General features: G+C 42.8%; 1 protein-coding gene across 4 annotated transcripts in view; it reads left to right on the top strand.

The window, feature by feature from the left end:
• LOC138765656 (synaptotagmin-like protein 2) overlaps window positions 1-27,254 on the top strand; it is an 80,812-nt gene that overhangs the window by 38,032 nt on the left and 15,526 nt on the right. For 3 of the 4 annotated variants that reach the window (XM_069942615.1, XM_069942616.1, XM_069942614.1), the window contains exons 4-14: window positions 2,944-3,031; window positions 3,927-4,014; window positions 4,801-4,885; window positions 12,069-13,061; window positions 16,058-16,156; window positions 18,482-18,573; window positions 18,696-18,797; window positions 20,956-21,125; window positions 23,443-23,545; window positions 25,117-25,278; window positions 27,173-27,251. In XM_069942615.1, coding sequence (XP_069798716.1) covers window positions 2,944-3,031; window positions 3,927-4,014; window positions 4,801-4,885; window positions 12,069-13,061; window positions 16,058-16,156; window positions 18,482-18,573; window positions 18,696-18,797; window positions 20,956-21,125; window positions 23,443-23,545; window positions 25,117-25,278; window positions 27,173-27,251 — 2,061 coding nt within the window. Of the gene's footprint in view, window positions 1-2,943; window positions 3,032-3,926; window positions 4,015-4,800; window positions 4,886-12,068; window positions 13,062-15,258; window positions 15,412-16,057; window positions 16,157-18,481; window positions 18,574-18,695; window positions 18,798-20,955; window positions 21,126-23,442; window positions 23,546-25,116; window positions 25,279-27,172; window positions 27,252-27,254 lie in introns of those variants that run through there. The other variant, XM_069942617.1, reaches the window with a different exon arrangement.

Raw genomic sequence — 27,254 nt, 5'->3', positions numbered from 1 at the left:
ACAAAACTGAGATTGGGCAAATAGCAAATGATCATCTAAATTTGGTCTTGTCATGCATTATTTTAATTTTATTTAGCCAACCATGGATGAAAAGGTTCAGCGTGGTTGGTTACCTTTTGGCAGCCTGGCGTAGACCAGCACAAATGGTAATAAGTGTGTAATTTACAAACAGTGGCCTGCTAAAAGAGCCAAAACTGACCCCCTCCCTGGTTGTGCCTTTTTATGTACACCACTGACTGTGGCCTCCATTACAGGTTCCCAGACTTTAAAGGGGTTATCCAGCGCTACAAAAACATGGCCACTTGCTTCCAGAGACAACACGACTCTTGTCTTCAGGTGAAGTGTGGTTTGCAATTAAGCTCCATTAACTTCAATGAAACTAAGAAGCAAACCCCACCCAAACTGGAGACAAGAGTGGTGTTGTCTCTGAAATAAAGTGGCCATGTTTTTGTAGCGCTGGATAACCCCTTTAAGGTTCATAGTGTAAGGCTATGGTCACACGTAGTATGAGTCTGGCCATTCCATGACCCGGCCGGGTCACAGAACGGTCGGTCTCAGAAAAGATCATCCCGGTGGGTACCGCAGTACCGGCCGGATGATCTTTAGCGCCGCATCAGAACTCCCCACAGCACACAATGGATAATGTGTCCTCTTTAAATGTTAAGAAACTATTTGCATCATACAGTAATCTGGGTAGTGTTGTAAAGTAAATGCAAAAAGTAAATCATCAAAAAGTTATAATTTTTTTAGTAATTCAATTCAGAATAGGAAACCTCTATAATGTTGATGATTATGGCTACAGCCAAGGGAAAGCCAAAATTCATTGGCCAGCATACTTGAATGACCTTAACCCATTAAAAAAATCTATGGGGTAATATCAAGAGAAAATGAGAGAGACCAGACCCAAAAATGCAGATGAGCTGAAGGCCGCTATCAAAGCAACCTGGGCTTCCATAACACCTCTGCAGTGCCAACAGCTGGTCACCTCCATGCCGCATTGATGCGGTCATTCATGCAAAAGGAACCCCAACCAAGTATTGAGTGCATTTACTGTACATACTTCTCATTTGGCCAACATTTCTGTCTTAATTTTTTTTCTTTTACAGTTGGTCTTATATTACATTCTAATTTTCTGAGACAATGAATTTTAGGTTTTCCTTGGCTGTAAGCCATAATCATCAATATTAACGGAAATAAACACTAGAAAAAGTTCACTCTGTTTGTAATGATTCTATATAATATAGGTGTTTCACTCTTTAAACTGAAATTCTGAAAAAGAAACAACCTTTTTGATGATATTCTAACTTATTGAAATGCAGTTTTAGAGGAGGGAGGAGGGAGATGCAGCTGCAACTTTTATTAGGACCAGGGGCAAAAAAACAAAGAGTGAACGAATGAGGACATTTCCCTGATTAAAGGGGTTGTATGGGGACATTAAGTATTTGATTATTTACCAAATGTAAATTGATCCAATTTTGTACTTTCATTCTAACTACTGCTTCAGTTGTATATGTAATCCTGGTACTTTCACTTTGTACATTTCAACACAGGCAAAACGCTCCCCCCCATTAGTTAAGACAGTTCCCCTTTGTGCCTGTGCAGTAGCTGGGTTAGCTATTCAATTCCCATGTTTGAATGTGGGATGGGGTCTGGAATCAGAATATTGGATCAGGATTTAGAATAAAAGAACATTAATATGTTTTAGTAATTTCCATTTAAGCAACAACTAAATAACTTGTTTGCATATTAAAAAGTAGCACTCATTTCAGTATAGCCAGTTCAACCATTCTTTCTGCTATCAGCATTTTGTGCATATGATATGCCATGTATGACAATATAGTGATCAGATCAGTGTGCGTATGTGTTACTGCATATATAGACAGCTGTAACAGATTTTGTTACGGATAATATAGCAGTAAAATCACATCCTATAAATAGAGTGACAGTAACACGAGTAACCGCATAGGTGATAAAATCTGCTGAGTAAGTGATTGTTTAATGTCTTCTCTGAATCTGCACCACACATCAGCTAACTGCTTGGAATCACTGGTGTATCGATTAGTAAGGGCCCTTTTACACAGGATGATTATCGGCCAGGTGCCTCACTAGAGAAGCTCCTGCAGCCGATAATCAGCCCGTATAAAAGAGGCAGCGAAAGACCAAGTCAAAGACCGAGCAAACACCTGATTATCGGCTGATCGCATCTTTTGCAACTACTCAAAAATGTCTCTCTATCAACCACACATCTCCCTGTGTAAAAAGGGGTTTGTGCAGCAAAGATAAAGAGAAACTGACAGCATAGATATGTATATATCCGGTTTACAGATCAAGCAGCAGTCTATACCTACCAGCCACACTGCTTGTGATCCAGCAGCATCTCTTTCTCCGGGCCTCTGCTTTAACTTCAGGCTGATGGCTCCACTGGAATGATTGACAGACCTGAAGATACATGGTAGGTACAGACTGCTGCTTGTGATCTGGAAACTGACAGCACGGGATACATATCTGTACTGTCAGTTTCCAGCATTGCATGAGAAATACAAGGATCGTTCATGCAGCCCATCTGCACCATATCTCGAGCTGTGTAAAGGCACTGCAAACAAGACGCCAATCTTACTGATCAGCGCTCATTTGCAGCCCCCACGGACAACAAATCTGCGCGTCTAAAAGGACCCTAAATCTCCAGTTTTACATTAATATAAAAGTCACAGCCTTGATTTATTCTTTCATTTTGGAAAATTATGCTTACAGTCAGAGCCAGATTTACCTATAAACCTATGAGACTCAAAGAAGAACTAATAAAATTGCTTATGTTGGCAGATGCTTAATGTGCAGGGCAAAAAAAGCGGCCTATCAAAATGAAGACCCATAGTGGTCTAAAGAGTAAACTTTGTAATGAGATGAAATAAATGACTAACATGTCTGCATTTACTTCATAATCAGGTGTAAAGAATGGAAAAGAAGATAATTTCAGAGAAGCAATACGGAATCTATCCACACGTGCCGAGCTTGACTCTCAGGGACAGCCAAGGTGACGTCACATGAAAACACCAAGTATAACAAGACCCGGTCTTTGAGAACTATTGGGCTTATAAACATCATGGGATGCAATTGCTTAGTTAGATCTTAGATATTCTAGGAACTTTGGCTCCTTTACCACGTTTCTCCAAAAATAAGACAGTGTCTATATATTTTTTTTCTCTGAAGATTTTCTTGGTTGGTCTTTTTTGGTCTCTATGAACAATCACAAATTATGCTTGATTTCTTTCTAGTACTCCACAGAGTAGCTTTTTCTTTTTGAACTGAGGGTAAAAATGTGTTGTAACCTACACAATATACTAGTTAGGGATGAAGGTATCTATTTGTAGATTCGGCCAGAAGTTGTGGACTTAGGAGGCAGGATTTTGCCCTGACGCAGGTCACTTGTCTAGGGTGGTTGGGAGTAGAGATGATCGAACAGCGGGAATTTTCAGGTTCGTTCTAACTCGAACCATCGCTATTTAACTCCCGCTGCCTTCCCGTTGCATGTGGAAGGTGGAGACAGCCCGAGTACCGCCTGGAAAACAGGGATACAGCCTAGGCAATAGGCTGTATCTCTGTGTACTCGGGCTGTCTCCACCTTCTCCACGGAACGGGAAGACAGCGGGAGTCAAATGCCTAACGAACCTGGAAATTCGCGCTGTTCGATCATCTCTAGTTGGGAGCCATAGTATGCTTATTTTTCATGTCCATGACTTCAGTGATGTGAAGTGACTTAACCTAGGACTGGAGGCGCTGACTGTTACCAGGGCTTAAGCTGGGGATTAGTGCAGCCATAGAAAAACCTTGGCATTGGGAGGGTATCATGATATCATTTACCAGTATAGTTGGTTTCTCATCTGTAAAGTTGGGAATAAGTAAACATTTTTCATACTTTTTTATTGCAGTGCCATTGATGATTATAACTTTGATAGGACTGCCAGTGTGCCTCCAATAAGGCTACCTGAATCATCCACCCAATATGTAACAGAAAAGGTTAGTAACTATAAGCCGAGTCTGGCTATGTGTGTATATGTTCATATAGACCTATATCATATAGTATATAATAATAATAATAGCCAAATATGAATGACTGCAATTGTTAGACATGGACCCATTGGTAAATACTATTCTGAAAACCAGCCATCTGTACATTTCCACTCTCCTTACTCAGTCACGCCCTTCATTTCTCGATGCATATTATGAGTAAGAATCAGTTAAGAAATAGGCAAATAAAAACCAATAAAAATAGTAGCTATATTTACCTTAGTGTCTTCCTCTTCCTTGATCCTGTCTTGTCCTATGCTTCAGTCCAAAGAGTGACAAATCAATTGATCGAGTCTTTTATCCCATGAGGCATCCATTTATCTTCCTCTTTTCTACCCCCTCCAGTGCTAGCGCATGTGACACAATACATTTAGGAAAAGCCTTTGGATATCATCTAATTTTTATTACTAGAATTCCCCAGATTTACTTTCTATATGGTTCTGGATGCTTAGAAAAGCTTTGCTAGACTTGCCCGGGGTGTATGTTTGCCAATGTAGCTTATTTCTGATTAAATGAATAGAGCCTAGTTCCAATATCACACGTATGCTGTGGACACAAGTGGTGCTGTTTTTGCAAGATGGCAGACATATTTTTTTCCCTTATTCTTTTTTTCTCTCAAAGGATCAGAATAGAAGTGATCCAAATAATAAGATTTCAGGAAATACCAGCTCTGCCAGTGTCTGCCTGCTACTTGTCAGCTGCCTTTGCCAATATTTGTATTATTATATTTTACAGAGAAGCCTCAATGACAATAAAACAGACAGTATAATTGATGAAAGTTTATCACCAACTTCTGAGACCAGAAGCTTTACTGAGCAAGGTAATGTGCCTTATATCTACATAGTCTGATTGCTATGGTTACATATGCCATAAAGGTTTACCAACACGTAATCTCTCTGATCACATTATCATTCAGAATTACATGTTTTTTTGTTATTTTCTATATATTTTCTCGTTTTTACCTCATGTGTACATCAGAAAAGCTCCATGACATCTTTCACCCTTAAGCTAAAATGCATCTGTTTTACAAATATATATATATATATATATATATATATATATATATATATGGGGGGGTTAGCTCCGTCACAGGTATCACAGACACAGCAGAGTTAAAAATAAGCCGGTTTTATTTCACCAAGTCCAAGCAGTAACAAAATAGCTTTTCTTCAGCAGGTGCAAATAACATAAAGATAGCCTTGCTTCAGGCACAAAGGGTTAAATGAAAACAGGATTTCTCACCAGAACAGTCTTTTTAGGCTACAGCAGATTCTCCAGCTTCTCTGCCTGGAACCAACACAGCAGAACCTCCAAACAAGCTCCAGCCTTGGAGTTACACACCACACACAGCTCACCTAATTTCCTGGCTGTTATAGGCCAGGGAAAACCCGGGATGGATACGTGGGAGCAGTCATCCCACCCAACTCTGAGACTGCTCCAGTAAAAGCCGGCCCAGAACAACTGCTTGAAAGTTGTTATACTAAATTTGAAAAAAACTGTCAGTAACCTATGGTTACTGACCAATTCTATCCGGCCTACTTCACCGAGGCCTTGAACCACGGTGACACATATCTGTCATCGACCACCATACCTTGTGCCTTGTCACATACCCCCCCCCCCCCCCCCTTTGCCCAAAGCCGTGGGGCTGGGCACTTTCAACCAGCAGGCAGTGTACCCTTGAAAGGGCATCTGCATTACCATGCAATTTACCTGGTCTATGTTCCACATTGAAACAATAATCTTGTAACGCCAGAAACCAGCGTGTTATCCTGGCATTATTCCCCTTTTTCATTCTAATCCATTCCAGTGGGGCATGGTCAGAAACCAACTTAAACCTTCTGCCCAGTAGGTAATACTTAAGGGAATCCAATGCCCACTTAATGGCCAGGCACTCCTTTTCCACAATGGAGTATTTTTTTTCGGCTGGGGAAAGTTTACGGCTGAGATACATAACTGGGTGCTCTTCTCCATTTATGTCCTGGGACATTACTGCACCCAGGCCTACATCGGACGCATCCGTCTGGACCACAAATTCCTTAGAGAAATCGGGTTCTACCAAGACTGGCTGCTTACATAAGGCAAGTTTTAGTTCATTAAAGGCTCTCTCAGCCTCCAGGGACCATTTAACCATAACTGACTGGGTCCCTTTTGTGAGTTCAGTTAATGGGGCTGCTATTGTGGCAAAGTCTGGGATAAACCGTCTGTAGTAGCCTACGATACCTAAGAATGCCCTTACTTTGATTATGGAGAAGATGGGCCTTAACTATCGGCATAACATTTGCTATTCTTTCTTGCATTTGTGCAACATGCTCTATTATGCTTTTATATGGCGTTGCCTCGCTTTCCCAGGTTCGCTTTCCCAGGTCTCTTTAGCTACATCCAGTAACCCTCGAGGGTGTCGTCCGTACAAGAGTTCAAAGGGTGAAAACCCTGTGGAGGCTTGAGGGACTTCCCTTATAGAGAATAATAGGGTATCAGACAGTCCCAATCTCGCCCATCTTTCTCTACAGCCTTTCTTAACATAGCCTTCAGGGTCTTATTGAAACCCTCTATTAACCCATCAGTCTGTGGATGGTAGGCAGCCCTGTTCTGGAAAAAATATGGACCAATTCTCGTGCAATACATTTTGATGAGGCATTTCTTAAGGGTACGGCCTCTGGGTACCGTGTAGCATAGTCCAGGATAACCAAAATGTATTGGTGGCCTCTAGCAGATTTGACTAACGGGCCTACAATCTCCATGGCTATGCGCTCAAATGGTGTTTCTATGATGGGCAGGGGTACTAATGGGCTACGGAAATGAGAGACCGGAGCGGTTATTTGGCAGGTTGGACATGACTGGCAAAAATTAGCTATCTCCCTGTAACATCCTGGCCAATAAAATCTTTGCAAAATACGCTCCTGTGTCTTATCTACACCCAAGTGACCTCCCAACACATGGGAGTGGGCCATGTCCAACACCATCCGTCTATATGGGCCGGGTACCAGCAGTTGCTCCACCACCTCATCCCTTACTTTATGTACACGATACAGCAGGTCATTATTCATAGCAAAATAAGGAAACCTTTGGTCTGCACCTGGTTCTTGGGGAACACCATTTATCACAGTGACATTTCCCATGGCATGCTTTAACGTCAGATCCCTGAGCTGAGCGGTCCCAAAATTTTCTCGGGACACTGCTAGATCAGGGATATTAGTTTCAGAGGACGATTCCTCATCTTCAGTCCCCACTAACACAGTCAGAGGAAATTCACGTGTGACCCCATCATACACATCAACAGTTTCATTATTATCCTTACCAGGATTATTAATGATTGTTTTAGAGTCTATGGCCTTACCCCACAAGTCCCAAAACAACGGAAAGTCTCTTCCCACGATTATGGGGTACATTAGACCTTTGACAATTCCCACAGTATGGGACATGGTGGTCTGCTTCACAGATATGGTGACCTGGGCAACCGGGTAGTCTTTAGTGTCCCCATGGATACACTGTATCCCTACCCGCTTCCCAGGGACAAGCACATGTGGGAGTGTGGCCCTTAGTAGTCCAAAAGGCCAAACACTGCAACCCCATTTACCGTTACCTGACAGACCTGGGGACCCTCTTTGGGGTGAGGTACGGCACTATAGGCAGGACAGGCGAACCAAGAACCATGGCGGCCTACGTTGCAGTCCATCGGTTCTGAAGACAGAGGGCAGTGTGCTGCAATATGCCCCTGGCCATGACATCTCCAGCAAATTACGGGGCAAGGCTGCCTCCCTGGGACAGGTTGGGGATCTACCGTGTCTCGGACACGCCACTCTGCAGAGGGTTTAGGCCACTTTTTTGAGGGGTCTGGACCACTTTGGGAACGCATGGAAGATGACTTTCCCCCACCTTGTCTCTCATAGGACACTTCCACTGCCTGGTATCGTTCCACCAGGCTCACCAGGTCATCTGCACACTGGGGGTCTCCCTGGGCAACCCAATATTGTATGGTCCTTGGCACAGTTTGGATGAACCGGTCCATGACAACTCTTTCCACCATCTGTGCTGGGGTACAGGACTCTGACTGCAGCCATTTTTGTACAAGATGAAACAAGTCAAACATTTGTGACCTGGGTGGCTTATCTTTATTATATGCCCAGTGTTGCACCCGTTGGGCTCAGACAGCCAGGTTCACACCCAGGCAGGCCAGGATCTCCGCTTTTGGTTTGCTGTAGTCTTTGGCCTCTGATAGTGGTAAATCAAAATAGGCCTTCTGAGGCTCCCCGGTCAGGTAAGGCACAAGGACTTCCGCCCATTGCTCTGGCAGTAATTTTTCCCTCTCTGCCACTCTTTCAAATATGGTCAAGAAGGCCTCAACAACGTCCTCAGGTGTCATATTTTGTAGAGCCTCCCTGACCGATTTTCGGGTTCTGGCAATGTCCTCTTTCCCAGAAGGAGCTGCCTCCTCTTTCCTCTGGGATGTCTCGGTCAGTGCGGCAAGCTGACAGAGCAGGAGGTTATTGGTCTCCTGTTGGGTCTGCATGGCCTCCATGTGGGCTCTCTGCTGCTGGGCGCTGGTTTGCTGCTGCTGCTGATTAGCCTGCACCAACTGTTTTATCAGCTCCTCCATGCTGGGAGATCCTGATTGCATTCCTGCCGCTGCTTTAACCCAGGACATGCAAAGTCTTTATAAACTCTCTGTGACTCTTCTGGGAGCGCAATATGCCTGCATCCAAACACCACTTGTGGGGGGGTTAGCTCCACATGTACAATGGTTTTTACAGTTATTCATACAGACTCTTTCTAATGATTGGGAAAAAAAATGAAAATATACGAGCGCTGATCAACGTATTACATGGACAGCATAAGTGTACCTTAGATACAACCTTCTTTATTCCCATTCTCAAGTAGGATTGCATTTACTAATTTGCTGATTGCTGAGCTGAAATCTCTTGGTCTTCATTGCTTGTTGGGTTCCTACATAAAGCCTGCTCATGGGTGTTTACATTTTGTGAAGTGTGATCTTTATACAGGCAAGCGTCTGGTAATCTGATGTGGGAAAATTTATGTCCCAGAATGTAACACTGTAGAGAACATATCATCATTGAATCAGTCTGTCATGGATATGTGATGACAAGCTTTATGAGTGTTACCTGCAGAACTGTGAATGCATCTTCAGGCTGTAATACAGGATGTAATGAAGGCTAAAAATTACCACGTATTAGCTAATATGTAGACTAGAGAGATGGCATACCAGAAGTAGCCATGCCAAATCACAAAAAAAGAACTTGTGATATCGTATGGTGAGCTATATAATGTTGTATGAATGCAGAGTATATGGTATACTAGAAAATGTACCCGGCGCTGCCCGGGTATTAAGTGTCAGTGTGTTAATTAGATTTGTTCTAAGGTGCCCAGGAGGCCAAGCTAAAGGTATTGTTTCATCTGAGTTAATCAGTGGAATTAGTGTATACCTGTAGTGCATAGTTGGAGGGGTTCTGTATACCCACAATGTATAGTTTTTAGGGGTCTCGCATATCTGTAGTGCATAGTTGGGGGGGGGCTGTAAACTTATAGTGTATAGTTGAGGGAGGTCCTGTATACCTGCAGTGTACAGTTGGTGAAGGTCCTGTATACCTGTACTGTATAGTTCGGGGGTCCTGTATACCTGTAGTATATAGTTGGTGCTGTATACCTGTAATGTATAGTTGGTGGAGGTCTTGTATACCTGTAGTTTATAGTTTGAGGGTCCTGGATACCTGTAGTGTACAATTGGTGGAGGTCTTGTATACCTGTAGTATATAGTTCGGGGGTCCTGTATACCTGTAGTAAATAGTTTGAGGGTCCTGTATAACTATAGTATAGAGTTGGTGGAGGTCCTGTATACCTGTAGTGTATAGTTTGGTGTCCTATATACCTGTAGTATATAGCTGGTGGAGTTCCTGTATACCTGTAGTATATTTGGGGTCCTGTATACTTGTAGTATAGAGTTGGTGAAGGTGCTGTATACCTGTATTATAGAGTTGGTGTAGGTCCTGTATACCTGTAGTGTATAGTTTGGGGTCCTGTATACCTGTAGTATATAGATGGTGGAGGTCCTGTATACCTGAAGTATATAGTTGGTGGAGGTCCTTTATACCTGTAGTATATAGTTTTGGGGTCCTGTATACCTGTAGTGTAAAGTTTGGGGTCCTGTATACCTGTAGTATATAGTTTTGTGGAGGTCCCGTGCACTTGTAGTGTATAGTTTTGGGGTCCTGTATACCTGTAGTGTCCTGTATACCTGCAGGGTTGTATTTACCCGTATGGCAGTGTTATTCAGTCACAGTGTGTCGGTATTGGTCATGTCTGGTATGGGGGTGTTATCCAGTCACAGTATGGTGGTATTGGTCAGGTCTGGTATAGCGGTGTTATCCAGTCACAGTATGGCAGTATTGGTCAGGTCTGATATGATGGTGTTATCCAGTCACAGTATGGTGGTATTGGTCAGGACTGGTGTGTGCGGTGTTACCCAGTCAGTTTTCCGGTATTGGTCAGGTCTGGTATGGCAGTGTTATCCAGTCACAGTATGGCGGTATTGGTAAGGTCTGGTATGGCAGTGTTATCCAGTTACAGTATGGCGGTATTGGTCAGGTCTGGTATGACAGTGTTATCCAGCACAGTATAGCGGTATTGGTCAGGTCTTATATGACAGTGTTATCCAGTCACAGTATGGCGGTATTGGTCAGGTCTGGTATGACAGTGTTATCCAGTCACAGTATGGCGGTATTGGTCAGGTCTGGTGTGGCAGTGTTATCCAGTCACAGTATGGCGGTATTGGTCAGGTCTGGTATGACAGTGTTATCCAGTCACAGTATGGCGGTATTGGTCAGGTCTGGTGTGGCAGTGTTATCCAGTCACAGTGTGGCGGTATTGGTCAGGTCTGGTGTGGCAGTGTTATCCAGTCACAGTGTGGCGGTATTGGTCAGGTCTGGTGTGGCAGTGTTATCCAGTCACAGTATGGCGGTATTGGTCAGGTCTGGTGTGGCGGTGTTATCCAGTCACAGTATGGCGGTATTGGTCAGGTCTGGTATGGAGGTGTTATCCAGTCACAGTATGGCGGTATTGGTCAGGTCTGGCAGTGTTATCCAGTCACAGTATGGCGGTATTGGTCAGGTCTGGCAGTGTTATCCAGTCACAGTATGGCGGTATTGGTCAGGTCTGGTATGGAGGTGTTTTCCAGTCACAGTATGGTGGTATTGGTTAGGTCTGGTGTAGCAGTGTTACCCAGTCACAGTTTGGTATACCTGTTGTGCCCTGTATATACATGTACTGTATAGATGGAGTAGGGGGTCCTGTATATACATGTACTGTATAGATGGAGTAGGGGGTCCTGTATATACATGTACTGTGTAGATGGAGTAGGGGGCCCTGTATACATGTACTGTATAGATGGAGTAGGGGGCCCTGTATACATGTACTGTATAGATGGAGTAGGGGGTCCTGTATACATGTACTGTATGGATGGAGTAGGGGGTCCTGTATACCTGTACTGTATAAATGGAGTAGGGGGTCCTGTATACATGTACTGTATAGATGGAGTAGCGGGTCCTGTATACATGTACTGTATAGATGGAGTAGGGGGTCCTGTATACATGTACTGTATAGAAGGAGTAGCGGGTCCTATATACATGTACTGTACAGATAGAGTAGGGGGTTCTGTATATACATGTACTGTACAGATGGAGTAGGGGGTTCTGTATATACATGTACTGTATAGTTTGAGTAGGGGGTCCTGTATACCTATGGGGCGCCTCTCTTTCCCCTCCCCCTCCCCTCCTGTACATCTGGCGGGGACGGGACCTTCGCAATAACCTTCCCGGGCACCCAATGTATCTGTGTGCCAAATTTGGGGTCAAACGGTTCAGGCGTTTGGAAGTCTATAGAGGACAGACAGACAGACAGACAGAAGGACAGACAGACAGACAGACTTTGATTTTTATGATATAGATGATAGTGATGGATTTGTGACTTAGTATTATTCTATGTTTTCTTAGGTGAACATGGAAGCACTTTGCTACAGGGCAGTGCTCAAAATAAGAACTCAATATTAAAACCTATTCCACTTGCCAGAAAGATATCATGTCCTGAGAAAAGTCCAAAAGAAGACATTGTAAGCCCAAGCAAGATACCAGTCAAAAGAAAACCAAGTAGAGAAGTATTAAAGACTGACATTTCACCACAATTGAATCATTCAAGCATCGCATCTCAGAAGCTGGAACCATTTACACCGTCTGGGTTATCCTCACCAGAGACAGATTTGCCTAAAAATGTCAAAACAAATGCAAACTTTGAAGTTCATTCATTGAAAGAAATGCAAGGAGAACAGGATCCCATACTAGACAAAGCCCAATTTAAGTCTTTAAAAAATTTTTGGGAAAAAGGTGCTGGGAATTCAGGGAATGCTGGTCATGGCCAGACAGAAGAGGAAGCACAAGATATGCAATTCACAGCAAAAGTCAATAGTGAGGAGAGGTCTGTACCCGAGTTTGCACATCGATTGAAGTATTTCTCACAAAGACCTCAAATTGTTTCCTCCAGTGAAGATGAAATGGTTCATGTAGCTCCACCTCGAAAAATTCCACCTTCAATACCAAGATCAACTTATGCCAAAAGCAAGGGTTCCTCCAATTCTAGAAGTGTCTCTGTATCAGAAAGTAATGGGACAACCTCACACAGTGAGGACAGTAGCGGGGTCAACCGCTCTTCTAAGAAATCAAAGCTTCCAGTTAAAGCATCTTCAGTGGTCAAGGAGAATAAAGCTGACCCTACTTCTTCTCCAAAAGACAAGTCACCTACCTTTTCTGAGATAACAGACTCTGTGGAGGAGGTCATTGTGCCACAATGCAGGCCAGAAGTAACAGAGTCACTTTATAGCAGGGTTCAGATTCTAATTGATACAGTGTCCTCTGATGAAGAACACAATGGTACAGACAATAAACCCAAAGATGGAGACTCGACAGGACAGTTACCACTCGAAACTGAAATTGGTATTTGCTGTTTGTAATGTATTCATCAGTGATTTACTTCTAAACTGGGTTATCTCAGATTTTGGTTGATCTTAAAGGGGTATTCCGCTCAAAAATAGCTTTTGAAATGTTGCTTTCTCAACGTGAGACTAACAATTCCTTCCATATTTGTTATTATCTATTTAGTCTTCTTCCCCCAGTTTTGAGCTTCTGCTTTCTGCTGAAAACACAAAAAGTAAGCTTTTTTCTTTGTCTCCCCCTCCTCTCCCCTCCCTTCTTAGACAGCTGATGTAAACAAGTCCCTGACTGGCTTTATCTGCAACATTGTAGCTTCTTTGTAATGCTGGAAGGGTTATTCTGAGGTCAAGCTGCTGATGAACTCAGTGTGATTATTCCTCCAAGCATTAAAAATAGGCTATAATGTTGGAGATAAAGCCAGCCGGGGACTTGTTTAACTCCTTCTCAGAAGGGAGGGGCGGGAGAATAAGAAAAGCTCACACAGATTTTTGTGTCTTCAGCAGAAAGCAGCAGCTCAGAACTGGGGGAAGGTGACTGAATAAATAATAACAAGTATGGAATGAACTGTTAGTCTCACCATGGGCAGCAGCATATCAAAAGTTATGTTGGAGTGGAATACCCCTTTGAAGTATGGAATTGATTTAGTTTGGGAGGATCTGCTCTGACCTGTTACATTTGAGGAATAATTTAGAAAGAAATACTCCATACAGTAGTTCCACTCTATAGTGTATCTGCTCATTCAGCACTTCTATAAATTGCTAGAGTGTAGACATGTTATAAAGCACTGTATGTATATACATATATATATATATATATATATATATATATATATATATATATATATAAAAATATATATATATCACATCTTAAAATCTACTAGACGGAGCGTATACACTTAATATACGTTCCGGCCGGGATCCCATGCAGCGCCACAAAGAACTGACATGTCAGTTTTTTGCGGCCGCAGAAAGACCTGTCAGTTCACACAATGAAGCGAGCGGCTCCGGCCACTTGCTTCATTGTGTGCTATGAGAGTTCTGATGCGGGCGTGCGCTGATGTGCCCGTATCAGAACACTGCGGCCGGAAAGATCATCCAGCCGGTACTGCAGTACCGGCCGGGATGATCTTTTCAGAGACCGGCCGTTCTGTGACACCCTGGGATCTTCTCATCATTTGGGCATGCTTTTGAGGATTTCTAAACTGAGGACTGCTAAAATAAAAAAAAATTATATATTTTCCACTTTTAGGCCATGTTTACACAACATAAGTAAAGTATTAATCATGGCTGTTGTTGCCGATTTGCAACACAGCCATAATTAATACTTTACTTACATTATGGTGCAGCTAGAGGGAATCCTGGCTGGAGTGCATACACATAGGGATTGAGATTTATCAAAGGGTGTGAAATTTAGACTGGTGCAAACTGCCCACTGCAACCAATCACAGCTCAGCTTCCAGCTCTGGTGAAAGGAAAGAGGAGCTGTGATTGGTTGCTGTCGGCAGCTTGCACCAGTCTAAATTTTATCTCCCCCATAGCAAACGCTCTGGCCAGGATCGCTTCATTGAATAGCTGCTGCAGAGAACCTGTCAGTTCCCACAATGGAGCATGCGGCGTGGAATTCGGATGTGGGCGTACACAGTACCGTCCGGGATGATTTTCTGTGACACCAGCCGTTCTGTGACACGGCCAGGTCACAGGACGGCTAGTGTCCTACACCATGTGAACATGGCCTCATTCTGAACTTACTATTCCATAATGACAAAGTGAAAACAGAATATTTATAATTAAAAAATGATGTATTAGGGTCTATCCACACATACAGGATCTGCAACAGATATGATGTCGCTGATTTGAAGCTGCAGATTTGATTCTGACTCTTACTAGAACCTCCTGCCCTACCAAATTAAATAATTAAGGGAGTCGGGCCTTGGTAAGCGAGGCGAACTAAAACTCCTATACTCACTCTGGCTTAGCCCCAAAGATTATGGGGGAGATTTATCAAACATGGTGTAAAGTGAAACTGGCTCAGTTGCCCCTAGCAACCAATCAGATTCCACCTTTCATTCCTCACAGACTCTTTGGAAAATGAAAGGGGGAATCTGATTGGTTGCTAGGGGCAACTGAGCCAGTTTCACTTTACACCATGTTTGATAAATCTCCCCCATTGTGTGCAGATGGGAGAAATGTGCCACTGTCACTGCGGCCCCCAATCCGGGCTTTACGGTGACCACAAAGAAGCCTCTCCTCAGTAAGCCTGGAGCCTGCAAAAAAGCACCCAAAACACTCACAGACTCTCTCTCAACCTGACTGAGCCTGAGAAAATCTGCAAAGAAGAAAATACCCAAATCTAGGTGCACACAGATTCCGCAGCACTTTACATAGTTAGGGTTATTGCTCCCTGTCCCCATTAGGGCTCACAATCTAAATTCACCTATCTGTATGTTTTGTGTGTGGGAGGAAACCCACGCAAACACGGAGAGAACATACAAACTCTTTGCAGATGTTGCAGCTTCGAACCCAAGACCCCAGCGCTGCAAGGTTACAGTGCTAACCACTGAGCCACCGTGCTGCCCACAAGCATTGTGGCATCATACCTAAGAAGGCTGGGGAAGGGGGGGAAGGGGTGGAATCACTACCAAAGTGTCTAAACTGAGCACTGAGTGCAGGGTCTGAATACTTAATATTTTAGTTTATCCTTTTCAATAAATTAGTGAAGATTGTCATTATAGGGAATTGAGTGCTGAATACTTCAATTCATTTTTATTTTAGCGCAAGGCTTCAACATAACAAAATATGAAAAAGTCAAAGGGTCTAAAGATTTTGTGAATGTACTGCCATATTTGTAAGATTTTTTTCCTCCTGTATGGGGCAGTAGTATCTGCCACACAACATTGAGTTGGGGTATTAGTGAAACCTGATGTATTCTTGTTACATAGCCAGCTATGTTACCATATTATGCAGATTATTATCCCCATAACGTTTTGGTTTCTTCTCCAGGCCGGAGCACCGATGATAACCCTGAGGATGTGGCGGTGTCAAAGTCTAGTAGCGTTAGCAATGCAAGAAGCATGGTGAATATCTATACAACCACAGAAAGTGAGTTTTACATGCTTGGAAATAGTTTATGAATTTGATGGTTCTTCATGTTTTAGTGGAGATAATATGTGACCTTTATTCTAAATACAGTTCCTGTATTGTTGTAATGTCTCCTTAAGAGCTGGTTGCAGATCACTACAGTATGGTTATAGCACCCTTCCGTCAGTTTACCTAGGAAACCAAGCATTCACTTCATAATGTTGACTCTGTTTTACAAATCTTCTGTTTGTTCATCCACATCCTTTTCCCGGTATAAGTTGTGGAGTCAGGTGTAAAAAACATTTCCTAAAGGTCTTTCTACTTCTATAAAGAACTGTTGACAGCTTGTGCAGGGGAAGACAGTGATGCAAAAAACATGGAAAAATGTGAAATAAAAGGGGTAAATACACATCCTTCTCAGTATTCAGGACATTAAAGAGTTAAAATGATATATGACCGGACAGTGGGAATAATACTTTTGTGTGCCTAGACATACATCAGCTGTATCATTACAATCTGTGACAAGTGAATAACAATTATTATCTTGTTACAATGGCTTCTGTCACGGGGTGCAATGTATAAGGCAGCAAGTAAACAGACAAATCTTCAAGTTGATGTGTTGGAAGCAGGAAAACTTTTGCAAGACTAAGGATCTGAGTGACTTCAAGACCACTAGACCACTGGGTCAGAGCATCTCTAAAATGACAGATCTTGTGGTGTGTTCCCGTTATATACTGATAAGCAACCAAGTCATGGGCACCTAAGACCTATTGATGGACTTAGGAAGTGAGGGGTAGCCCATCTTGTTTAATTCCACAGATCCACTTGCTTGAATATGTATTGCAAACTATTAGAGTTGACCAAACTTTGAACACCATTGGATTCGTCCAAATCTGAGTGAGCACCATTTGATTAGCGGTGGCTGCTTAAGTTGTATACAGCCCTAGGGAGTCCTGAAAGACATGGATACAGCCTATGGCCTATGGCTGTATCCATCTTATCTATGACTCCTTAGGGCTGCATACAACTTTGTCAGCCACCGCCAATAAAAAGTTGCACGCTCGTGTTTGGACAAACCTGAGAGTACTCCGCCGTGGAATTCCGCCGATGTTACTCAGTGTGAACTGGCCCTAAGGCCCTATTACACCAAGCGATTAATGACCCTATTTGGCCGATTATCGGCCATTACGGGCGATAATCGCTTAGTGTAATAGCTAGTGTTAAAAGGCAGTGATCAGCCGACATGCACAATTTCAGCTGATCCTTGTCTTTCACCATGTTGAAAAAAAACTATAACAACGGTCTTCAGCTCCCTCCGCCCCCTGCGCTCTTACCTGCTTGCTGTCAGTGCATGTGCATGTAATAGTGCCAGCAGAGAACCAGGAGCAAGTGAGCGCTGAACTGACAGGTCGGTGCTCACTTGCTCCTCCAGATTGGGCCGTGTAATAGAGGCTTTACATGGCAGCCACAGGCCGGTCAGAGCTGACCCCTGTTCACTGCACAATTTGCCTACAGTGGAGACATGAGTTTTAGAACTGATCTATGAAGCAATGTAAGAAATGATGCTTTTTACATGATACCTTTTTTAGAGTTCATGTCCAGACCATTTATTTTCAAACGTAATTTAGAAGCAACATTTTTTGACTAGGGTTTTATTGTTTAGCAGATATTCGCTACTTTTTTTTATCAGTACACTGGCTTTGGACCTAGAGAAATAGTTGAGGTCAAGTGACAAACCTGCTCAAAAGTACCTGTACCAGGATCCTGCCGCCGGTCTTCTTTTTGTCCTCGCTCCATGGTGACGTCTTTGAGTAATAAGAGCTAAAGAAAATATGCAAATTAGTTCTTTTGGTGCACTAGGGGTGTTCTGTGGCCCCTCAGTGTACTATGTCACCCACCTGCCAGCTCATGCTACAACTTCTATTCATCTATGCATAAGGAGCCAGTAGGAGAGGATGTACAAGCTGGTGGGCAGGATAGTGCACTAAGAGGCCTAGGAACACCCCCAGTGCACCAAAAGAACTAATTTGAATATTTTCTTTAGCTCTGATTACTCAAAAATGGCACCACAGAGGACAATAGGAGACTGGTGCTGGGAGCTCTGCCAATACAGGTAAATATCAGCTGGTTTGTATGTACTTTCCCTTTAATGTAGTAAGACTCCTATGACATCTATTTTTATAGCTGCATGTTATAATAGAGAAATGAGAAAAACAGCTAGAGTATGACAGTGTTAAGGACACAACTAAGGCCGAATCAGAGTTATATGTTGCCAGTTTGATGTATCCTTCTTGTTTCCCAAGGTTATGTATATCACTATTAATGTCCTCCTTTTGTTTCACTAAGCATATAACAAGCCAAACACGTTAAATCACCAGCTTCTGGAGCCGGAACGTGCTAAAGAGCTGAGCAGATCCACTCCGGCCCTGCATTCCGAGGTAAGGAACAGCCACAACTGGGGTGTGTATAGTCTCTATATCACGGTGGTCATTATTACATTTATGAATTATAGTACAGTCCTCTTCACTTTATATAATATATGTCTCCATTTTGGCTTTAGACTGAATCTGACACTGCTTCTGAAATAAGCTTCAACTTTAAGAGGCATAGAAAGACCCTTAGCAGTGGCAGCAACTCGTCTGACATGGCGTCAGTATCATCTGTAAGTATTACATGCAACCAATGCTCACAAACGTGGAGTTCAAGTGATGGCTGGGAATGCTGTTGTGTAGGGAGAGCTGGTTTAAGGCTGTGGTCCCCTAAGGATTTGAGGGGATCCTGGAGGTTGCAAAAATGATTCCTTCTATGGGTTCTATGGGTTTTGTCATTGCTATCTCTGATACAGAGTTCCAAAGTTGTACATCCAACAGAGCACATCCAACTTCTTTATATTGAACTTATATTTTTATATGCATGATTGCTGGATATTCATTTTGTGTAATAGGGCCCTATGTATTAACAAGATCTACATAGTGTGTTATTTAGTGTTATCCAGAGAGTGTTACTGTCACCCTCCTTACTCTATGTGCTGTTCTCCACACCATCCACAAGCTTAGATGCAGCACATTTAATATATACCTGTATATACAGACCTGTATAAAACTTGTCTGTGTCTTCTTTCTGCTCTAAAATAATTTTATTTGGACAGTGTCAACTAGGCGGGGCTTCATGGCAGTTGGACCCTTTCCCCAGCCAGGAGATGGGGCCCGCCTGCTGTGAAGCCCCACCCAGTTGACACTGTTAACCGATGAAATGATGCATGAGTAAAGGGGGTTACAGTATTACTTTAAAAGGGCCAATTATCAGGTAGACAGGAAGGTTCACTGGCTAATTTGTCAGCTGATTGCATCTTTTATGGCAGCGTTTAAATCATCAGTAGTTGGCGGCATATCTTTCCTTGTAAATGGGAATGTGCAACTATGATGACGTTAATAGGCAGCACTATTGGTTACACCTGATAGAGACTCTGCCAATGAGTGCCGACTGGCTGATTGCTGCTCATTTATGGCACTAGGTCTAATCACGATGGATCTGCTTCCTAAACAGCCAACAATCTGTTATTACAGAGCAAAGTAGTGACAGGGCACAGATTACCCTGTAACATCTATCTGCTGCACTAGCGTCAGTGTCAACATTGCTGAACCTTGTGTATTAGTATATTACATTTATAACATTTTCTTAATATAATATAATAAATATATACCTATAAAGTATAAAATATATACCTATTAAATAACGTATAACTTATTTCAGCTTCATAATCCCTCTAAGTATAAATTGTGTTTTGTGATTTTAGATTGTCAGTAGAAATAAGTATCAAGCATGTAATATTAATGGGGAAGTTCAGGAATTTTTTTTTCTGAATCAACTGGTACTAGAAAGTGCCAGAGATCTGCAATTTACTTCTATTAAAAACTCAATTCTTTCGGTACTTATCAGCTGCTATATGTCCTGCAGGAAGTGGTATTCTTACCAGTCTGGAGAGGAGGAGAGGTTTTCTATGGGGGTTGCTACTACTCTAAACAGTTCCTGTCACAGACAGAGGTGGCAGCAGAGAGCACTGTGTCAGAAAGTGACTCTGTATCCATAATCTGACCCTCCCCACAAACCACTTGTACCTTCGGATAGCTGCTTTTAATCCAAGATGTGTCCTGGGGTCCGGTCGGCAGGTGATGCAGTTATTGTCCTAGAAAACAACTTTTAAACTTGCAGCCCCGTGCCCAGCAGCTGGGGCTTAGAGTATCTGTGCCCTAACTTTGCACCACCCCTCCGCCCCTCCTCCCCACCCTCCTCACCATTAGGAATGCCACTTTTTCCTATTCCTCTACAGTGAACATTGCATCGGTGCCTTAATGATCCAGCCCATGTTCAGTATTCACACAGCTGATGAATAGGAGACAATCTGCCTGGAGCATTCCTAATGATGAAGAGGGAGGGGAGGAGGGACAGAGAGGTTGTGCCATCCTAATGCATACACAATCTAGGCCACGGCCGTTGGGCACAGGGCTGCAAGTTTAAAAGTTGTTTTTTTAGGACAATAACTGCATCACCTGCCGAACGAACCCCAGGACAGATCTTGGATTAAAAGCAGCTATCTGAAAGTACGGTTTGGTGGGGTCAGATTGTGGGTACAGAGTCGCTTTAAAAATACACCACTTCCTGAAGTATATGCAGCAGCTGATAAGTACTGGAGTTGAGATTTTTTTTTACTAGAATTAAATAACAAATCTCTGGCACTTTGTGGCACCAGTTGATTTGAAAGAAACATTTTTGCTGAACTACCCCTTTAAATAATACTTCTGGCTATTTTCTTATGGCAGGTCAGTAACAGCGTGCTTAGCGTGTACAGCGGTGACTTTGGAAGTGTGGATGCACAGGGAACAGTCCAGTTTTCTCTGGATTATGATGAGAAGAACCGTGAGTTTCAGATATATGTGGCCCAGTGTAAGGACCTGGCTGTAGTGGATGAGAAGAAAGGGCGATCAGACCCGTGAGTATCACAGTTCCACTGTTCTGCATAAGCTAAAGTGTTGTGCAGCTCTCCTGTGATCTCTCTGCATTGGGACAGATGCAATATTGGATTTGCAGCAGAAGTCTGGCATAATTTACACAAAAAACGTCTTTCTCCACTGCATCTGACCATGGGGCCATGATTTGACAACATTTTATTCTGTTTCGGTATTAGACAGTGTAAGTTAATTGGCCCCATTGTAGTTTCTATCCACAAGCTAAATCTTAAGGTCTGAAAAAAAAATAAATATGTTTATACACTGTGTACACTTATGTACTCTATGTACTTTAGGTAAAGGGATTTTCTGGGCCTGTTGTCACCATTTATCATGCATGCCACGTGAACAATAGGGAAGTTAGATGATGAGGTCATATAATCGGTGGACAGCTGAAGACAATAGGAGGTCATGTGTAGTCACACTGTTTACCTGTATGGTGTGGTGTAGACATCAGAGGCATGGAGACCTATTTTTCAGGCAGTGCTGTATGGAAAAAAAACATGCAAATTTGTTCTCCTCCAGAAGGAAGTTACGAGCCAGACTAGTTTGTGGTAGTTGTCTTTCCTTTAGAGGAGAATGAATTAGCAAAATAAGCCTCCATACTCCTGATCGTTTCAGTGCAAGTTAATATTGCCCTTGGCTGCATCTCTGTAGCCGACCAGCACTGTGCTCTGATTTAATACAGAATAAGGCACACAATTCACCCAGCATGGTCATATCCATAGTTTTCCAATTTTCTACCAGTAGAATCAGGGGATGCGAGGTGTAGGTTAAAGCGAACCAGGTACATTCCTTTGGGTATTATACCTTAATGGATCGGTGCCAGCATGAGGATGCCTGTGGCGTGGTCCTTTTTTGAAGCGCGGCCCGGTTCCTGCACACAGCATGATCTTTTCAGGCGCATCGGCACAGAGCACTGGGGGGAAGGTCTGCCGTCCCTGGCGTGACGATCTCCCCTCTGTGATGTGGCTCCATTAGAATCAATGGAGCTGCGTCACAGAAGGGAGGGGGCCTGCCCCCAGTGCTCCGTGCTGCTGCGCCTGAAAAGATCGGCACCATGTGCGGGAATCGGGCCGTGGTTCAAAAAAAGGACCACGTCACCGGCATCCTCGTGCTGGCACCGATTCATTAAGGTATAATACCCAAAGGAATGAACCTGGTGGTACATTCAATTTAAGCTACATCCTCTGGAATTGTACAATTCAAGAATGATGTCTTTATAAAGTCAGACAATCCAGTAGCATGCTATACTCTTATGCAATTGATAGGAATGGATCATATACACCTAAATGAGACGAGTGCTATTGTCTTGCTGGGCCTGTGCGCTCATGAGTAGTGACAAGGTACAACTTGTGTATTGTGAAACGGACATTTCAAGCTCAGAAAAAACCTGTTTGACATTTGTTATGTCGCATCCAAGCGCAATTAATGTCTTTATTTGCAAACAGTCTGCTTTAAGCTGTACCTGTGTGCTTTTTATATATTCTAGTGCCAAGAATATGGATAATTCTTGATAGTGCCAACAGGAAAAAAAAAGAAACATGAATGAGACATTATATACATAGCTGAGAACAGGTCCTTGTAGCGATCAGACACCTTATTTACTGTGATAACACTCTCCGTAGTGTGCAGGGAATGTTTCCCACCAGACACGAGTGCAGTGATCTTATTACACAGGTAGAAGCTAACAATCCACCACTGGCTGTAAACCAATTGCTACACATATGTGGGAGATGTGGGAGAGAGATTTTCCAGTATATAATGCAGTTTGTATCTACAATATATATAAATACTGTATAGTACCCTATCTCTATCTTATCTCATCCGGGACTTTTGTACCAATGTGGAAGTAATTCACTGCTATCACTTCTGCTTGCACACCCTTTGTTATCTAATGTTTCTGGAGAGAACCCTATTGTATGATTAGTAGATATGTGTCTGCAAGTATATGTGTGAATGTTATATTCCTCATCATGGAAGAAGTAGCTTTTTGCAATCTCCACCAAGCAGTCTATCCTTCTTTTTTTCAATTAGAAACACAATATTACAGGCGTGAAGCACATCGCCATTGCCTAATGGGATTAAAATTCTAGAATATTTTATGCTTGGATGTTTTCCAGTTTTCCAGACCAATTTGCTCACGTAAATGCAAATGTGCCCAATGTGTGATCTAAAGCGTTGATTACTATTTCACAGAGAGCTATGGGGCTAAGGACCTGACATTGATCGCCACTTATTGTGTTCCTATGCAATCCTCAGACAAGTACAGCACTAACAGGAATGTATTATATGTTCTAGGTATGTCAAAACTTATTTACTACCGGATAAGGCAAGAATGGGAAAGAGGAAAACATCGGTCAAAAGAAAGACCACCAATCCAGTTTACAATGAAGTCTTAAGGGTTTGTCCTTCTCTTTAGTCTACATTGCAGTAGTATATCTGAGCATAGACATTGTTATTATCTGCCAGACCTGTGGTTACGGGGGACCAGATGAATTTCTAATGTGCATGGTGTCTCTCTACAGAGCAAAGGATTGGGCAGTTGGGTTTAACATGCCTGATCTTCTTGTTCTCTGGGTAAGGGCCCTATTCCACAGTAACGATAGTCGGCCAGATCGTCCCCATTTGGCCGATTATCGTTCGGTGAAATAGAGAGAACGATCAGCCGATGATCGTGTCATCGGCTGATCGTTTATTTAGGGCCAGGCATAAAATCATCGTTCCCCCACCGCGCATTGCTATGGTTGAATAGCGGTGTGCGGCGGGCGACCGACGATTTGACAAGCAGCATACATTACCTGTCCAGGCTTCTTCTCCGCGCTGTCTTCATCCCCGGGTCCAGCGCGCTCTATCTTCAGAATGGCCCGTCAGCTGACGGAGCGCTCAGCCAATCCCAGGCCGGGACCGCCGCGGCCTGTGATTGGCTGAGTGTGGCCTGTCAGCTGACCGGCCATTCTGAAGATAAAGCGCGCGGGACTCGGGGATGAAGACAGCACGGAGAAGAAGCCTGGACAGGTAATGTATGATGCTGCAAGGGCATCGGTAACAATCGCTCAACGATCATTGGGCCGTGGAATAGGCCGAGTAAACGAGCGGCGATCTAGCAGATCGCTGCTCGTTTACATCGTTGATCGGGCCCTCCTCGGCCTGTGGAATAGGACCCTAAATAAGCTGCCAGCAGAGGAGTCTGGAAGTAACTTATGGAGCGTTTACACAGAGAGATTTATCTGACAGACTTTGCAAGCCAAAGCCAGGGACAGACTATAAACAGAGAACAGTTTATAAAGGAAAGACTGGGATGTATCCTCTTTTCAAATCCATTCCTGGCTTTGGCTTCAAAAATCTGTCAGATAAATCTCTCTGTGTAAACGCACCGTTACCCCTACTACTAACATATGTGGTCAGACGAGTGTGCATGGGAGGAGCAGGAAAGAGAGCTCATTTTGGTGAAGGCTATCTAAGGTATATGGCAGAAATCAGTTTTTTCCCCCCTAATCTACATCCTATGCCCCAAGGCCTATAGCTCCTAGAGTTATGTTGAGATCTGACTTGGTGCCTTATAATACCTATCAGAGGAATATAAAGTAATCTGCAGGGGAAAAAAACATTGTCAGATTTTGCTCTTGTGTAGTCCAGATTGCTCCAAGACTACAAACTAATCCGCCCTTTCCCTGTTTGTCTAGTCATCCTATAAGCAGGCGGCCTGTATTTACATGTGTGCAAGGCCTGATGAAATATTCATTAGAAATACATTATACAACGTTTCATTCATTCAACAAATTCTACAAATAAATATAAAATACTGAATAAACATCATCTAATGAGCTATGGCTGCAGTCATTTATATAGGCTTCCATTCAGTTTGTTGTCATATTCCTATATGTAAATCCCCAGAGCTGTATATGTGGTTTAGGTAAACTATATCTGGCCCTTAGTGGCCAATACATTAAATGTTTTGTTTTTCCATTCCAGTACAAAATTGACAAAATGGTGTTGCTGATTCAGAAGCTTAATCTGTCTTTATGGCACAATGATCCGCTTGGCAGAAACAGTTTTCTTGGAGAGCTAGAGATTGATCTGGCCAGCTGGGACTGGAGTAACACAAAGCCTAACTGGTATACCTTAAAACCACGGGTATGTAAGCATTTTACTACAGGGCCTATATAATAATAGTGTATGATTCTTTGGTCTTATGTATAAGGATTAGAGATGAGCGAACCTCGAGCATGCTCGAGTCGATCCAAACCCGAACTTTTGCCATTTGATTAGCGGTGGCTGCTGAACTTGGATAAAGCCCTAAGGCTATGTGGAAATCATGGATATAGTCATTGGCTGTATCCATGTTTTCCAGACAACCTTAGAGCTTTATCCAAGTTCAGCAGCCGCAGCTAATCAAATACCGAACGTTCGGGTTCAGATCGACTCAAACCCGAACCCAGTTCGCTCATCTCTAATAAGGATACGTCCTGCACAACAGGCAGAGTTGTGTTTTTAATAATGTCCCCTTCTATAGAGGTCCAAACAATCAATGTCGATAGGGTACATCAAACCACAATGTTGCATCTGTCCTTCACTATCGAGATCAAACAAATATAGGGAGAAGGATGTGTAATAAAATATAACTTTTATTGTTTCCAGTTTAAGAATAAATATGACACACAGTGTTATGTACAGTAGTGATATATACAAGTATTATGGTCTCCGATCTGTCCACAAATCTCAGTGCCTGCTAATCAAAAGTTCAAACCACAGTAAGTATCCAATTTTCCAGATACATCAAAGGTCAACCACTAGCATCAGACACAAGCAGTAATATCGTCTCACAGATAAGGGGAGACCTAAGCACCGGAGTAGACCAGCTACCACATACTACCCACTATTAGGCTAGTGTCGCCAAATGCACAGGAATGGGAAGTCAGGTACGTCAATCACCGGATTGATGTACCTGACTTTCCATTCCTGTGCATTTGGCGACACTAGCCTAATAGTGGGTAGTATGTGGTAGCTGGTCTACTCTGGTGCTTAGGTCTCCCCTTATCTGTGAGACGATATTACTGCTTGTGTCTGATGCTAGTGGTTGACCTTTGATGTATCTGGAAAATTGGATACTTACTGTGGTTTGAACTTTTGATTAGCAGGCACTGAGATTTGTGGACAGATCGGAGACCATAATACTTGTATATATCACTACTGTACATAACACTGTGTGTCATATTTATTCTTAAACTGGAAACAATAAAAGTTATATTTTATTACACATTCTTCTCCCTATATTTGTTTGATCCCTTCTATAGAGGTCACAGACCCCACAGGTCCTGCTTCTATGGTCTTCACGTTTTTTCACATCTCACATAGAACGCTCCTTTTGTCAGGCAGGAATGAATGGAACATTGCAGACTGATGAGAGAAAGAGCTCAAATACACAGCAGAGCCCTAAACGGACAGTCCATACAGAAGTCTATAGCAAAGTCTAATTATTTATGAAGAATGTGCGCCATAAAAAAATTACTTCATACACCCAAACAATAATATATTCTCCCTAGAGCCACCCTACAACAATGTGCATGAGCTGTTCAAAGGTTAGTTAATAATCTGCAGGGAAATTTCTTAGAAAAAAAGCTGCCAAGATACGTGTGTAAAAGAATGACTATAAGGGGGGGGGGGGGGGTTGACTAAACTGCATGGCCTGGACCTTGAAGCTGCATCTTGGTAAGCAGCTATGACAGCTACTCTTCCTACTGGGACGTTTTAGCGGTTTGGTGTAGTTCAGATATTATTGGTGCTCCCCCTAGTGGAGGCTGGTTAAAACAGTCAGGTATATTATAAGATCACCATACCAAGCATGTACACCACAATATTACTAAGAAATCATTGTAAAATTACAATAGAGCTACAGTTAACCATAAAAAAAATCACATTTTATTACGCAAATTTTTTGGCAACCTCACAAAGTAAATAAGTGCACTGTCCTTAAAATTCCCTACTTACATTTACACCATAATATGGAGTGTTTTTCTTCTTCCTACAGAGTCTATCCGCCATGAATGGTGTGGATCATCTTGGAGTCATGAACTTGTCAATTAGGTATATTCCTCCAGGAAGTCTCGGTA

The sequence above is a fragment of the Dendropsophus ebraccatus genome, chromosome 10, assembly GCF_027789765.1.
Source record: "Dendropsophus ebraccatus isolate aDenEbr1 chromosome 10, aDenEbr1.pat, whole genome shotgun sequence".
In the NCBI taxonomy this organism is placed as follows: domain Eukaryota; kingdom Metazoa; phylum Chordata; class Amphibia; order Anura; family Hylidae; genus Dendropsophus; species Dendropsophus ebraccatus.
The sequence above is the reverse complement of the archived record's forward strand: the minus strand, read 5'-3'. Positions and strand labels throughout refer to the sequence as shown.